We start from the raw sequence: 16,208 nt of genomic DNA, 5'->3' as shown, positions 1-16,208 counted from the left end.
ATTGGCATGGACGAGGTGGGCCAACAGGGTCCAGTTCTGTGCTGCACAAGTCTATGAGCTGCTTTTCTGCTTATTGGCACAGGATTTCCTCGTAAATTGATCTGTGCGTTTTACAGCTTAATCCAGTGACAATAAAACTGATAAGGAATTAGATTTGGAGCCTGTTCCCCTGTACATATTAGGGAATAAATTGATGGCGCAGTGGCAGATGAAAGAGCTGCTTAAGGGAGGAGGCTTAAGGAAGTACCAGTGCTCCTGTAAAATGTATTTGGGATGATGCCCTTTTGTATGGGGATGCTGCACTACAATTAGTGTATTCAGAAACTTTCATTCAATGCTAACGAATGCAGGAAGCCAGGGGGAGGCCGCAGCAATGGAGTTATTGCACTTTGTTCCCTGATGAATTTGGATAGCATTTGTTGCTTTGCTTAAACAAAACAAGTGATTCAGTTGCTAACCACCAATTCTGTTCTTCAGTCCAAAAAGTCGGCTGATTCTGGTGAAGAAAGAGAAGCTGGAGTACGTTCCTGGAGAGCATGACTACGGGCTCTTCCCCGCCCCAATCCACGTCGGTGAGTCTTTCAGCCTTTACCGAGCTGGTTCTGTTTGAGTTCGTGCCCAACAAAGGGACTGTGTCTGCTGTGATACAGGGAACTGGGTCAAAGAGATGCTTTTGCTGGTTTTGGACAAAGTAAGGGTCGGTTGCTCTTTAGTATTTGTGCTTTCGCATTTTAAAATCCTCAATCTGTGCCAAATGCAGTCACAATTCCAAGTAAAGAATCCCTGAGCTACTTTACTTTCATAACTCTGGGGTCTTGTATCCTATGCACATGAAGTTTAATTAAGCTTACTTGAAAATTAACTCCCTCCACTTTCCTAGTTTGAACAGTTTCTACTCTTCCCTCGAGTATATATTAATGTCTGCAGAATGTAATATTTTAGATTTATTATTGATGTCTTTTGGTCCCAAATATTGTAGCTCATTGGTTCTTGCAGGTGGCAAGGACTTTCCTGTAATTTTTTTTAACTAATCACTGCGATCCTGTTTATTGAAGCTGGACTGGCATCACGGCATTTAAAGGTTGTTTAAGCACTGTGTAGGCCTTGAACACTGCCATTATCTCTGGACGTCCAAGTGCAGATCAATTCTTGCAATCCTGGGCATTCACACCCACCACCATTGCCTGTATCATCAGTATCAGCCTCTTGTCTTGGGTGCACCCAGAGTCACCTTGGGTGTTTGAAAGTGTTGCTGTTGTGGGACTGGTATGTTCCAGTTGATGTTGCAGTGGGACCCGACTGCTTGAGATTGGCGTAGGTGCAGAGGACATTGTAAACATAAGGAGCAGCTGTAGGCCATTCACCCACTCATGCTGTTCTCATTGGTGGCACGGTTAGTGTGACACTATTACAGTGCCAGCAACCCGGGTTCAATTCCTGCTGCTGTCTGTAAGGAGTTTGTACGTTCTTCCCATGTCTGCGTGGGCTTCCTCCGGGTGCTCCGGTTTCCTCCCACATTCCAAAGACGTATGCTGTGTTGGTGCCGGAAGAGTGGCGACACTTGTGGGCTGCCCCCAGCACATTCTCAGTAATGCAAAAAGATGCATTTCACTGTGTGTTTCGATGTACGTGACTAATAAATAAATATCTTCTGTCATTCAGTAAGATCTTTTACCTCAGCCTATGATGATCTTGTATCCCTTGATAATTTTCGTAACCAAAGATCTGTTGTCCTCTGCTTTGAATATGTTCAGCAATGGAGCCTCCATGCCCTCTTGGGGAGAGAATTCCAAGGATTTCACCTCAACTTGGTCCTGAATGGCTGACCCCTTGTTTTGAGACCGAGAGCCCTGATTCTTGACTCCCCAGTCAGGGAAGATATCATCGCTGCATCTCCCTCATCAAGCTGAACAGGAATGTTCCATGTTTCAAGAAGGTCATAGATCACACAACACGGAAACAGGCCCTTCGGCCCAACTGGTCCATGCTGACCAATGTTCACATTTAAGTCAGTCCCATTTGCCAGCATTTGGCCCATATCCCTCTAAATGCTTCCTTTCATGTACCTGTCCAAGTGTCTTTTGTTTTTGTACCTGCTTCAACCACTTCCTCTGGCAGCTCGTTCCATATACTGACCACCCTCTGTGTGGGGAAAAAGTTGCCCCTTGGGTTCCTATTAAATCTTCCCCTTTGCACCATAAACCTACCACCTCTCATTTTTCTAAACTTGGGTGAACGTCAGCCCAATGTGCTGTTAATTTCTCCTCATGGGACAAATTCACCAACCATGTGGTAAATCTTTGTTGCGCTCTCTCTATCACAAGTATCTCCTTCCTCGGGAAAGGGGCACTGTTGCGGGTATGGACTCACCAGAGCCCCATTTAATTGCAGTAAGGTATCTTCATTCTGGTATTCAGATGCTCTTGTAGTATAGACCAACATCTTTGTTCAACGTGTAACACAGCAGTGATTTGCAAATATGCATGTTCCTTATTTTAGCAGAATAGAACATAGAAAATTACAGCACAGTACAGGCCCTTCGGCCCACAATTTTGTGCCGACATTTTATCCTGCTCTAAGATCTATCTAACCCTTCCCTCCCACATAACCCCTCCATTTCTCTATCATTCATGTGTCTATTTAAGAGTCTCTTAAATGTCCCTAATGTATCTGCCCCCACAACCTCTGCCGGCAGTGCGTTCCACGCACCCACCACTCTCTGTGTAAAGAACTTACCTCTGACATCCCCCTATATCTTCCTCCAATCACCTTAAAATTATGTCCCCTTGTGTTAGCCATTGTCACCCTGGGAAAAAGTCTCTGACTGTCCACTCGATCTGTGCTTCTTATCATTTTGTACACCTCTATCAAGTCACCTCTCATCCTCCTCCTCTACAAAGAGAAAAGCCCTAGCTCACTCAGCCTATCCTCATAAGACATGCTCTCCAATCCAGGCAACATCCTAGTAAATCTGCTCTGCACCCTCTCTAAAGCTTCCACATCCTTCCTATAATGAGGCGACCAGAACTGAACACAATACTCCAAGTGTGGTCTAACCAGAGTTCTATGGAGCTGCAACATCACCTCGCAGCTCTTGAACTCAATACCTGACTAATGAAGGCCAACACACCATACACCTTCTTAACAATCCTATCGACCTGCGTGGCAACCTTGAGGGATCTATGGACGTGGGTCCCAAGATCCCTCTGTTCCTCCACACTGCTATGAGTCCTGCCATTAACCTTGTATTCTGCCTTCAAATTAGATCTCCTGCAGTGTCTCACTTCACATTTAGAAGAATGCTTAGGAGTCAGAAGGCATCACCAGTCCCCTTTTGATAAAACCCTCCATCTTCTGACTATATCCCTTCACTCTCTTCTTATGGACATAGAAATGTAGAGCTATACAGTATTAAAAAAGGCCCTTCAGCCCACCGAATCCAGTCCAACCATCAAGCACCCATTTATACTAATGTTACACTAATCTCATTTTATTTTCCAATAAATGAAAATCAAGGAAAAAAACTACAGATTTTAGAATTCTGAAATAAAAACTAAAAATGCTGGAAACATACCGCAGATTGGGCAGCATCTATAGAAAGAGAAACAGTTAACGTTTTGGGTCCAAGAACCTTCCTTAAAACTGGGGAAGAGAGAAAACAAGTCATTTTCAGTTACATAGAAGGTGGGGCAGGGATGGGTAGAACAAAGGAAATACCTCTGATAGGGTAATATTAAATGAGCAAATGTGACAGTTTGAAGCAGATTATTATTCTTCGTCATCAGAGATATTACCTCTGTTCTACCCATCTCTCCCCCATCTTCTCTGCAATTGCAAGTAAATTTTTTCCCTCTTTCTGATGAAAGGTCTTGGACCTGAAACGTTAACTCTGTTTCTGTCCCTACAGAAGCTGCCTGACCCGTTGAGTGTTTCCACCATTTTCTGTTTTTAACCCATTTTATTCTCCCCACATTCCCATCAGCTCCCCTCTGATTCTACCCCTGCACATTGGGGCAATTTACATTGATTGGTTAACCCACCAAACCAGAGAGCAGCTGGGAGAAACCTACGCAGTCACAGGGAGAACAAGCTAACTCCAGAGGTGAACCCATTTCTTTCCTGCAGCTTCAGGCCTGGTAATTTATTTTGACTCTTGTTATCTTTTTTGTTCAGAACAGTTCAGCTTGATTTCCCTGCCAACTTCTTAACTGTGAACGTCCCGTCAATCCCTCCACCAGGATGAGCAGTTGAACCCTGAAGCTCTGCCAAATCCCTTCTGAATATTGAAACTTCAAGCCTTACCGTGGGAAATCCAAATAAATAACAAATGCAGACATATGCACGCTCAGAGAGAGAAAGAATATCTCTGTGTGGAACTGGCCGTGCTCTTACTGAGTAATCAGAGAGAAAGAGCTTGTTATGTTATTAATGATATTAGAGAGGTTTCTTTCTCTCCAAGCTCCAGCAGATAATTCTCTCCTTGCTACAGACACCATGTGTTGTAGCTCGCACTGTCATCGTGTTTGTACGGAGCAGGTGCCAGATGATGCAATGGCAGCTGTGCAGGCTAGATGAAAGCGGTAACAGTTGATCTCGCACTTGCTTTATGACGTGCGAACTGAGAATGTGTAAGTGGGCGGTGAGCTCGACTTCCAGACCCTGGCACTAAAGCAATGATCAAGTTCTGCTACGAGCAGGAGATACTAGACCACGAGGCTTGTTCAGAATTTGAGACCTGGGTGCTTTTACCTTGAGACACGGGACTGCAGCTGCTGGAATCTGGAGCAAAAACCAAACTGCTGGAGGAACTTAGCGGGTCAGGCAGCATTGTAGAGGGAAATGGACAGTTGATGTTTCAGGTCAAGACCCTTTTTCTGGACTCCAGCCCTGTGACCAAGTGAAGGATCTCAACCTGAAAGGTCAACTGTCCATTCCCCCTCCCCCACAGATTATGCCTGACCTGCTGAGTTCCTCCAGCATTTTGTTTTCTGCCCCAGTTTTACCTGTGTCCTCTGTGGCTCATCTCAGATTAGGCCAGCTCTTGCTGTGTGCACTGGGGGGCTGTGCTTCCTGGTAAGTCCAGGACTGAGCAGGCTCCGGTGTCCAGCTAGGCTCAGTACCTTCACTTCTGAGGGAAAAGCCATGTCCTGCTTCCCCACCCCCTGCCCCCCTGTCATGTCAGCTGCTCGCAGACCAGGATATTGAGTGGTGTTGGCAATGCTGAACATGAAGCAGATATCTTGGGTTGTTTTCACTGGTGAACCAGAGGCTGAGGGGGAGACCTGACAGAAGTTTATAAAATTATGAAAGGCAGAGATAAGGTAGACAGTCAGGATCTTTCTCCCATGGTAGAAATGTCGAATACTAGAGGTCATAACTTTAACGTGAGAGGGGGAAGGTTTAAAGGAGATGTGTAGGACAAGTTTTTTTTTAACACAGAGAGTGGTGGGTGCCTGGAACAGGTTGTCAGGGGTGGTGGTGGAAGCAGATACAATGGTGGTGTTCAAGAGCCTTTTAGATAGACACATGAATATGCAGGAAATGGAAGGATATGGATCATGTGCAGGCAGAAGGGATTAGTTTAATTTTGCATCATGCTCAGCACGGATAATGTGGGCCAAAGGGCCTGTTCCTGAGCTGTACTGTATTATGTTCTATGTTCTACTCTCAAGCGTTGGTGGGAAGAATGCAGTTCCTCGGTGAGAGAACGTTTATACCACTTGTTTCACAGCCCAGATGTCCCAAATCACTTAACATCCAGTGAAGCAATTTTGAAATGCACAACTGCCCTTCTGTGCAAATTATCTTTTGGGATACCAAACCTACTGAAGTTGAGTCGGTAGTCTGTGCCATACAGGGCTGTAACCCACTGTTACACCATGCATCAGGGTCACTCACCTTTGCTTCAGCAGCCATTTTCTCATACCTGAATTTTTCATGTTTAGTTTCTCCATCCTCACTAACTCAGAGTGAGCTAAAATTGCCAGGCACAAGAATCCTTTCCAACAAGCCACATAATTACCATTCCCACACCTTTTTGACTATGCACAGGTCACTGCTCATCTGTCAACAGGGGCCAGTAAAATGGCAAGTAAATCTACAGAATCCCCTCCCCTCTTTTCCCTAAACCCTGAAGTAACTTTAGATCCTCCTACTGCTCCCCACTACACACACCACATACCTCACCACCACCACCACCCCCCCCCCCCCCCCCCGTGTATTTGGGATCCTTCCCCTCTGGTTGCAACTCTGGTTTGCATTATCAAGCTGTCAGTTACAGCTTTGTGTTCATTTACCACTCACAATGCCGGCTTGCTATATTCCTGTACATCCTCCAGAGCTGAAGTGATGTGAGGGAGATGGAGGCAGGGATTTTTTTAGTCCAGACCCGTCAATGTTTGATGCTTTCAGCTTTCTTCTGCAGCAGCCATTGCCTCTGAGAAAGTCAGATAAAATAAACAGCGCATAAAGATAAAGGTCGTGTTAATTATTCCACATTCCTTTGGGGTAAAACACTCTTAAACAGTGAGCAAAGTTGCAGGAGTTAAGAGCCTTTGGGTTTGCCAGCAGCTGCCCTCTGTTAACAGCTTTCTGCACTTGGCAGTCCTCCACAGTGGTTGAAAGCAGACGTTTGTTTTATTCAGTGAGGTCAAGGGGAGAACTGGGGGGACAGAGGAGGGAATAAAATTCTAAATATTTTCGCTTCTCCCTGGCACCCCTAACCTCTCGAGTTGAATGAAGCATTTCTAAAAAGGCTGCCTTAATGTAATTCACACACTGATGAGCTGCCTGGTTAGTTTGAATGGATCGAATGGTTTACCTCATGTTTGCTGATCTTTGGCAAGGCATTCAGTTAACTTTAAAGACCCCACTGCTATTATTCTTTACAACAACTGAAACGGTACAGAGAAAATTCCTGGAGACACAAGAGACTGTAGATGCCAGAATCTGGAGCAACAAACAATCTGCTGGAGGAACTCAGCAGGTCGAGCAGCATCTTGTGGGAGGAGAGGAATTGTCGGCGTTTCAGGTCAAAACCCTGCATCAGGACTGGCGGAACATGTTCTCACCTGAACAACTTTTGATTCCTTTCACTTCCTACAAATCAGAAGTATAGCCATGGACACCTGCATGGGCCCTAGCTACTCCTGTCTTTTTGTTGGCTACATGGAACAGTCCCTGTTCCTAACCTTCTGTGGTACCACTCTTTCTCTACTACATTGACAACTGCATTGGTGCTGCTTCCTGCACTTGTGTGGGTCTCATCAATTTTATCACTTCGCTACTAGCTTCCACCCTCCTCTCAAATTCATGTGGGCCATTTCTGATGCTCTCTTTTCTAGATTCCTCTGTCTTCATCTCAGGAGACAAAGAATAAAGGAGTCCTGCTACAGGGTTTTGACCCAAATCATCAACATTTCCCTTCCACCCTACAGATGCTGTTTGACCCGCTGAGTTCCTCCAGCAGATTGTTTCTTGCTCCAGAGAAAAATCTTTCTCATCTTGTACCTGTGATTATTCTACTTTGTCCTACTTGTGTAACAATGACAGGCACTTTCAAGTGATTCATTGTATATGAAGCATTCTGGGATATTACTGAAAAACATGATCTGGTATGTTTGATGTCTCCTTATTCCTTTTATCCAGTTCTGAAGAAATTATGCATTTAGGAGCACAGATCCCAGCTGTTGCCAGAGCAGCTGCCCACTCTATCACTCTGCGGGGCTCTGTGATCCCTTGGTCTATCCCAGGCTGGTTCCAAGCCCCATGTCACCCAGGTGGCATTTTAGGTGGTCAAGTCAAATTTATTGTCATGTGCACAAGTACAGTGAGGTACAATACAATGAAAATCTTGCTTGCAGCAGCATCACAGGCACATGTACAAGCAACACATAGAGTACAAATTATACGTAAAATTATACCATATAGTTGGGGGGGAGGGGGACTGCTAAACCAGACCTTAGTGCAAAAAAAACCAAAGACACAATTGAAGGCAAGAGGTACAGAAGCCTGAAATCCCACACCACCAGGTTCAGGAACAAGCTACTTTCCTACAACCATCAGGTTCTTGAAGTGACCTGTACAACCCTAACCCTACCTCAGCAACGGAACACTATGGACCACGTGATGCACTACCATGGAATTCTCTCTGATTGTGTCTTTGTTGTTTACACTAAGGTCTTGTTTTTGCACAGTCATTTTTTCCTCTTTCTCTTCACTGGTATAATTTATGTGTCAAAGTTGAGTTTATTGTCAGATGCACAAGTCCATGTGTGCACAGGTGCAATGAAAAGCTTACTTGCAACAGCATCACAGGCACATAGCATCATATAAGAAAAACATAAATTAAACAGAAATTATATAGAATTTTTACAAGAAAGAACACCATTAGAACAAAAAAAATCAAAGTTCATTTTAGTGCAAAGTGGTCAGAGTGGTCATAGTGTTGCGAAACTGTAGTGATCAGGGTTTTGCCAATTGGTTCAAGAACTGAATGGTTGAAGGGAAGTAGCTGTTCCTGAACCTGGTGGTGTGGGACTTCGGGTTTCTGAATCATTTATATTCTGTCTGTAGCTACATTCCTGTGATGCTGATGCAAGCAAATTTTTCATTTTACCTGTACCTCAGCGTACTTGTGCACGTGTGACTCGAAGTGCTGGTTTACCACCAACTTCTTGAAGCATTTGCACTGTGCCTTTGTGGAGATACAATCACGCTGTTCACAGTGGAGCATCACACAAAGCTCCTCCCTGCAGTTTATATCCACCATTCTTTAGGCTGCTGCTATGATAATATCTGCTTTTAACTGTGCAGATATACTGGTGAAACGAGTGTCAGCCCCAATCCATCCATGTTTGATGCAGTGAAGAGTGAGTCAGAGGTGGTTGACACATGTGTTTTCTGGCATTCTTTACATCTGAGCTGTTCCAACTGCTTCCTTCCTATGAATCAACATTGCCCAGAATTGCCAGTAACCACAGCAAGTGTCCAAGAGGCCAGAGTCTGCAGCCCCCTTTCTAGTGCCTGGACCATTGTTGTCTCCAAAAGAAAATTGCAGCTCACCAGAGAGCGACACAGAAGGACAACTGGCTAAGTTTAAAAATACAACTGTAATTTAAAAAACAAAACTGATATGGTCCCTAAACTTAACAGCATCTATTGCCTGGAACTTGGCACAATATTGCATTAAGCCTGACGGAGCCCCTGTGTTAAAGGGAATTAAGGATTCAGAAGAAATTTATTTGGTGGGAGATGTACATGTCCGTTTTCAGAATTTTATTTCTGGCCTCCAGCCAAAACCACAGAGATCCCTAGTAGTTGTGTCTCACTTCCATGGAATTGATGGAGCCTCAGGAATTGTACTTCTGGCTACTCCTTCCCTGCTGTCTCTCCAGCTTTTGCACACCCTCTCTCACTCACTCATGCACTAATGTTTCAGCCACTCAGGTAGTTCTGTTCATCAGTCCACCTGGCTTATTACCAGCAGGGCATTAATAGCAAATGATAGCTTCGGAGTGTGCACTGGGTGAGCCTGAGAATGAAGCAGTGGGTGGAATTCTGCAGGCAACAGTTAAAACTCGAGGAGTCCGTGATGCGACTTGATTAAAGAAAGGATTGGGCTGTGCTTTAATGAGAGAGAATGCTGCAGCATTTGATATAAGTGCGGTTCTGGGTGTTGATGGAAGAATTGTTCATTGGAGGGAGTGGCTCTGAGAGAACTGATGTACTGGAATTACTGGGAGAGTTGGAGTGGAAAAGGAAAGGGCTTCAATTGGTCGGCTGACCAGGAAGGTTATTCCTCCATAATGTTTATTTTAACTAATCCCTGTTGCTTTTAGAATTTCACCTTGCATGGAAATCAAATGGCATCAATACCTGCATTCCATTTTTCGCATTAAATTTCTTGTTATTGTTATAATCCATTTCTGACTTGACACGTACCTTGTTCAAACAACCTCGCTTGTCTTAGTTCATTCATCTGCTAGCATTAGAATAGGAGGGAGTGGTGAAGGGGGGAGGTGTTTTTGTACACTGCCACACTGTCGAAAAATTCTGCCCTCTGCAAATGCACAATAATTGAAAGCTGTCTCTAGACCCTCTGCTTGTTTGTAATTCATCTCCAAATATCCATCCTTTGGTGGGATTCTTCTATGGAAGCTATTCTTCTCAGCAATCCATCTGCACGTTTATCGGGATTAAACCAAGCAAGGATGGGCATTTGTGGTTTTTGCTTTGAGAGGAGGAAATAATGAGGTGCTGTGCTTTGTGAAGGGCTGTGCTTGGCTTTGGATCGAGCTATGTAGGATCTGTTTCAAAGAAATTCATTAACAGCTTTCTACTGGACAGCAAAAGATAAATCAAAGCAAGACAGCAATTCAAATAAGGAACACAGTCCCAGGCTATAAGCAGTAGACAACTCTCTGTCAAGCATGGATCTGAGGGCTTTAAAAATCAGCAGAATGTCAGCGAATGGCTATACAGGAATCGGGGAAGGCAGGACTAGGGAAGAGCATTTCTGAATATCCACCTCTTGTTTGCTTTGCTGTCCATGACATAAGCCAGAGTGTGGCTGTAGTATGTGATCAAGGCAGCTGCTGAGAAAGAACTTGTTGCAGAAGCCACCAGGGCTGCCAATGAAGTGTGATCCAAGAAGTGAACATCATCACTGGCCTCCAAGATTCAGCAAAACCTGTTGGAAACTGACACCACCAAACCTCTTGTGCAGTGCTTTACCATGCACGCTGACATCCCAACCTGTTCCACATTCAATAAATCCTCATAACTTGCTGTCGCCCCACAAACAAGCCCAGCCAGCTTGTAAAGTGGAAAGTAAAACATATGAGGGAGAGGTGTTTGCCAGGACCCCAGACCGCTTACTGTTCTTACACAGTGCAATTGTTTGGTAAATTGGTTTATTATTGTCACATGTACCAAGGTACAGTGAAAAACTTTGTTTTGCGTACCATCCGTACCGGTCATTTCATCGCATCAGTGCATTGAGGTAGTGCAAGGGAAAACAATAGTGGAATACAGAGTACACAAAGAATTCTGCGGGTGCTGGAATCTGGAGCAATACACAAAAAGTGCTGGAGGAACTCAGCAGGTCAGGCAGCAGCATCCATGGAGGGAAATAAACAGTCAACGTTTCGGGCCGAGACCCTTCATCAGGACTGTTGTTTCCCCTCATCAGGACTGCAGAGTAAAGTTTTACAGTTACAGAGAAAGTGCAGTGCAGGCAGACAATAAGGTGCAAGGCCATGGCGAGGTAAGTTGTGAGGTCAAGAGTCTATCTTAACATACTAGGGGGACCGTTCAATAGTCTTATAACAGCGGGGTAGAAACTGTCCTTGAGCCTGGTGGTACATGCTTTCAGGCTTTTGTATCTTCTGCTCGATGAGAGGGGGGGGGAAGAGAGAATGTCCCGGGTGGGTGGGGTCCTTGATTATGTTGGCTGCTTTACCAAGGCAGTCTTTGTGCCTCTGAGCTAGTAGTTGGGGCCTAAGTCAAAGTGCCATCCCTTCTACTGATACCGCCATCTCTCAGGTCCATCTGGATTCACTGGAGCATGACCATGAAGGTAATGTCTGCAGCAGTACAACACGACGCAGGCCAACAGGGTCTGAACGCAAGGTTAGTGACTGCCAGCTTTAACCTGAAAAGCAGTAGCAGGAAATGTCAGTGTCTCATGTATTGTATGGTGGAAGAGAAGGGACTGGGGTTTGTTACACATTCCATAATGGAGACTGCAAAATGCTGTTGTGAGTCTCGTGTAAACCATGAAACTCAGGGCAGTTGTTTACAGAGAAGTCTTTCTGCCAGCCAGGCTGTGGGAAGGCAATGCAATCTGGGAACGACGCAGAAGGATCGAGCTTGAAGCAAACTCTGTCATACTTTTCCTCTGATGTAATACGCGTGTCATATATCACTGAACTTCAGTACCCTGTCGATACTTGATCACCAGCCTAAGTACCACCCTGGCAAAGTTGATTGGGGGTGTTGTAAGGTAGATTTGGTCTGGTACTGCGGCAAGTGGACCAAGATGCCTTGATATCGTTTTGCTTGATCGCACACACTTGCCCAGCAAAAACTGATATTTTAAAGACTGAAATTATACCAGTTTGTTGGCCAAAAATGAATACTCGAAAAATTGAGCATTCACAATAAACGCATGGTTCTCGGGTGTTTGTATCCCAAAGACAAATAACAAATGGTTGTGAAAATCAAAAGATAACTGCAGATGCTGGAAATCTAAAACAAAAATGGAAAGTGCTGGGAATACTCAGGTCAGGCTGCATCTATGGAGAGGGAAATAGAGTCAAAGTTTCAGGTTGGAGATCCTTCACCTCTTCCCACAGATGCGACCAGACCTGCTGAGTATTTCCAGCATGTTCCGTTTTTGTTTTGCAACAAACAGTTTTGTGTGTGTTTGTGGGTATATTCAGCAGTGGCACCATTGGAGGCTTAAGTTGTGATCCCCCATAGTGTAAAACGTGGCTCATCAGTGAATTCGCAGAGCCTCCAACGATTGATCGGTCACAGAGCCAGAGATTGACTGCTCATCCAGTGGACGAGCAACCTGCTTTCCCCAGTGCTCTTCAATGCGTTTTTGGTCTGTGTTCATTAAAGTAAAGAAGAGGTTGAGAAATTTGCTGTGGGTGCAAGTGTGGAAGTCTTCCAGAGTTTGCTATTGTGAAGGATTATCACCGAAACCAAAGGGAAGGAGACAGCAGTAGTTAGTAAAATGTAAAGTGTGGCTGGCAGAAGAGCAAGAGAAAATTGCAGTTCCCTTGTATGTTGCAGACAGTGTAGTGCAAAGTAGTAAACAGAGCGCTGGAAAAACTCAGTGGGTCAGGCGTGGAGGCGAAAGGTGCAAGTCAACATTTCAGGTTGAGACCCTGCATCAGGACTCCAAGTAGTGGGGAGACACAAGACACTGTAGATGCTGGAATCCGTGGAGCAAAAAGTAAATTGCTGGAGGAATTCAGCGGTTCAGGCAGCATCTGTGGGGGGAACAGAATTGTCAATGTTTCAGGTCGAGACACAGTGCATCGGGACTGAGATCTCCCCTCTCCACTCTCGGTACCAGTACAGAGTTTCGACCTGGAACGTTGGCCGTTCGTTCCCACCCCCTCCCCCACAGATGCTGCTCAACCTGCTGAGTTCCTCCAACAATTTGTTTCTTTGCTTCAAGTGGTGAGGACCTGGCGAAGGTCCCTGAGCGCACTTGTGAGATTCAGATGACTGATCAGCCTGAGTGGGACGGCATAAACAAGTCTGGCCTGACTAGAGATACTGTAGAAGAGGACTCGTATTGACCTTATCGCCATCACTCAGAAGTGTCCTGGTGAGGCAGGAAAATGCATCAGCCGGTTGGTGCCCAGAGAAAATTCATGCACAACAGTGAAGTGAATGAACAATTAGTGTGTTTATCACAGAGTTACCGAGCTCCCCAAACATCTACAAAAGCCTGTAACATTCTCCAGTCCACCAGAGTGGAAGGTCTCTGTCAATATTTGCTTTGAGCTCTGTTGAATCTTATGAATCTTAGCTTCCTATGAATCAACCTCAGCCAGACTGCTCTGGCCGTGTTTCAGACTAACACCAGGAGTTGGCAGGTTGTCCCATGAGGAATGCCGAGCTTCTATCTGTTAGGGTTTACAAGGGCAAGAATGGAATTAACAGAAACTGACGAGAACCTGTGGGGTCTTGACAGTGCAGATTTGGAGAGGATCTTTCTCATTGTGAAGGAATGTAGAACCAGGGTCACTGCTTAAAAACAAAGGATAGTCCATTCAAAACAAATGAGGCAATTTTTTCCCCCTCAGAGAGTGGTGTGTCTTTGGAACTCAAAGCGCGATGGAAGCTCAGTCTTTGAAAATCTTTAAGGCAGAGGAAGATAGATTCTTTGTAATGGGATCAGAATGCAGAGTTCGGTTAGTCATGGTCTTATTAAAATGTGGAGCAGACCTGAGAGGCCTATCATTTCCTTGTACATCTTCAAAAGAGTGGTACTTGCAACAGTGTGGCACTGCCTTAGTACTGCACGAGAACATGGCCTTAAACTTGAGATACAAGCTTTGAACTTCCTTGTGCAAGGTTGTTTTTCAAAGTTTGTTTGTATAACAACACCAAGCACACCGAGGCATTGTCATGGTTGGACCTTACCAGGAGATGTAGTAAACATGGGGAGGTATAGCTTGTACCTTTTGTTGTGAGCTGGACTGCCAGACCTGCTGCCACCCATATTCTTGTAGTGAAGCACTGTATAAACAAGTAGATGTTTTTCTGTGCCAAGGAGGAGTTCCTTGCACAGAAGGAATACTGCAACCCCAGAAGATCTGTGGAAGCAGAACCATCCTGAAGAACCATCCATGTGCAGCAAAGCAGCTGAGAATGAGGCCTTCAGCCACACACACAGGAGGGAAGATCCTTAGAGGGAAGTTCTCATCTCCTCCTTTCCAGGGCCCTGATGGTGACAACCTAGACGCTGCTCGGTAGAAGGAGTTCTGTGGACCCCGCCACTTGATTCAACCTCAGGGCTGATTGAATCAAGAACTGCCAGGAGATAGAGTCATAGCACAGGAACAGGCCCTCTGGCCCAACTCGTCCATGCTGACCAAGATGTCTATCTGAGTTTGTCCCATTTGTCTGAATTTAACCCACATCCCTCTAAACCTTTCCTATCTATGTCCCTGTCCAAATGTCTTTTAAACATTGTAATTGTACCCACCTCTACAGCTTCCTCTAGATGGTGGGTGATTCCTTTTTGGTCACCTATGTTGTAACGTGGTAGTTCCGCACACCCACCTCCCCATTCCCTGTGGTCTTGGAAAGAGCTGACAGTTCTAGGGAGAGAAGTCAAAGGCAGTGCAAAGTCTTGATTGGGGCTCTTGGCCTCGCTTCCCCGGTTTCCTGCTAAGCTTGGGCATAATCCCACCACCTCGCCATGAGGTCATGTTGTCCTGAGCACTGCAAAATGTTCGCCCAGTGGGTTGCATGGAGAATCGTGGTTCGAGATGACTGCATAGAGCAAGCTACCTTTTTGACCTATTCTGAGCTTGTAACGTGCTGGTGTTGGTTATTTTGGAGGCGTGCAGTAAGCCAGAATGGGACAGGACTTGTGTGGAACACAAAGCTGACACTGTGTGTGTGTGTGTGTGTGTGTGTGTGTGTGTGTGTGTGTGTGTGTGTGTGTGTGTGTGTTGGGGGGGTGGGGGGGGGTGGAGGGGGGAGGGGGGGGGTGCATGTGTGGGGTGCACATGGATAAATGTCCTGGCAGAAGCTGATGTGGATGTATTGGTTATTGCCTTGGTTACTGCAGCTGTCCTAAATGTCAATCTCTTTCCTTTCCAGGCAAGTACTTGAGACAGAAGCGGATAGACTTTCAGTTGCCATATGACATCTTGTGGCAGTGGAAACACAATCAGGTACGTCATACGGAGGCCAGCCCCACTGGTAGGTGGCTGCTTCCATCTCTCACCAAGGTCATCATCTGTTTGCTGCCCACCCTATTCTAATACACCCTTGCCCTCTGTACACAGTGGGGGCCAGGGGTTAGTGGGAGGTAGTGACAGACGTTGAGTAGCATGGGAGTAACTGCATCCATTTGTAATATGGCGAAATATCCCAATGTGCTTCGCAGGAACATCTTCAGATGAAAGTTTGACACTGAGCCCCGTGAGGAGATGTTGTTCATGTAAACCAGAGCTCGGCCAGAGGAGGATGTTCTCAGGAGCTCTTCGTGAAGGGAGAGCAAGGGCCAAAAAGGTCCAGGGAGGGAATTCCAGATGTTTGGGGCTAAGGCAGCTGTGGTGGAGCAGCTTGAATTTGAGGCTGATCAAAACAGCAAGGTTAGCAGTATGCAGCGATGTTGAAGAGTTGCTGGCTGACGGGCCTTACAGGGATGTTAGGAACCAGCATGGAGGGATTTGAACAGAAGGGTGAGAATTTTAAAATAGAAGGACATTTGGAAAAAGGCAACGACTGGGTTGGGCTTTTCCCAAGTAAGCTCTTCCCTCACCCCAACTCTTGCAGTAGCTGTGAGCTTTCCTAGGATGGACTGTCAAAATTCATACTTGCACTGTGAACTTATCTTGGACCACAGAAGCCCAGCAGTGATGATCTCAAGTCAAGCCAATTTGAGTTTATTGTCCAGTGCATGAGTACAGTGAGGTACAGGTACAATGAAAAACTTGCTTGCAGCAGCA

At 45.5% G+C, this 16,208-nt stretch overlaps 1 protein-coding gene across 4 annotated transcripts in view; it reads left to right on the top strand.

Annotated features, from left to right (window-relative positions):
* The window catches only part of ash1l (ash1 (absent, small, or homeotic)-like (Drosophila)), a 213,879-nt gene that overhangs the window by 132,470 nt on the left and 65,201 nt on the right, over positions 1-16,208 (top strand). For all 4 annotated transcript variants that reach the window (XM_052045674.1, XM_052045672.1, XM_052045673.1 and 1 more), the window contains 2 exons: positions 478-572; positions 15,355-15,428. In XM_052045674.1, coding sequence (XP_051901634.1) covers positions 478-572; positions 15,355-15,428 — 169 coding nt within the window. The remainder of the gene's footprint in view (positions 1-477; positions 573-15,354; positions 15,429-16,208) is intronic.

The sequence above is a fragment of the Pristis pectinata genome, chromosome 40, assembly GCF_009764475.1.
Source record: "Pristis pectinata isolate sPriPec2 chromosome 40, sPriPec2.1.pri, whole genome shotgun sequence".
Lineage (NCBI taxonomy): Eukaryota > Metazoa > Chordata > Chondrichthyes > Rhinopristiformes > Pristidae > Pristis > Pristis pectinata.
Note: the sequence above shows the minus strand (reverse complement) of the source record. Positions and strands in the feature narration are given on the sequence as shown.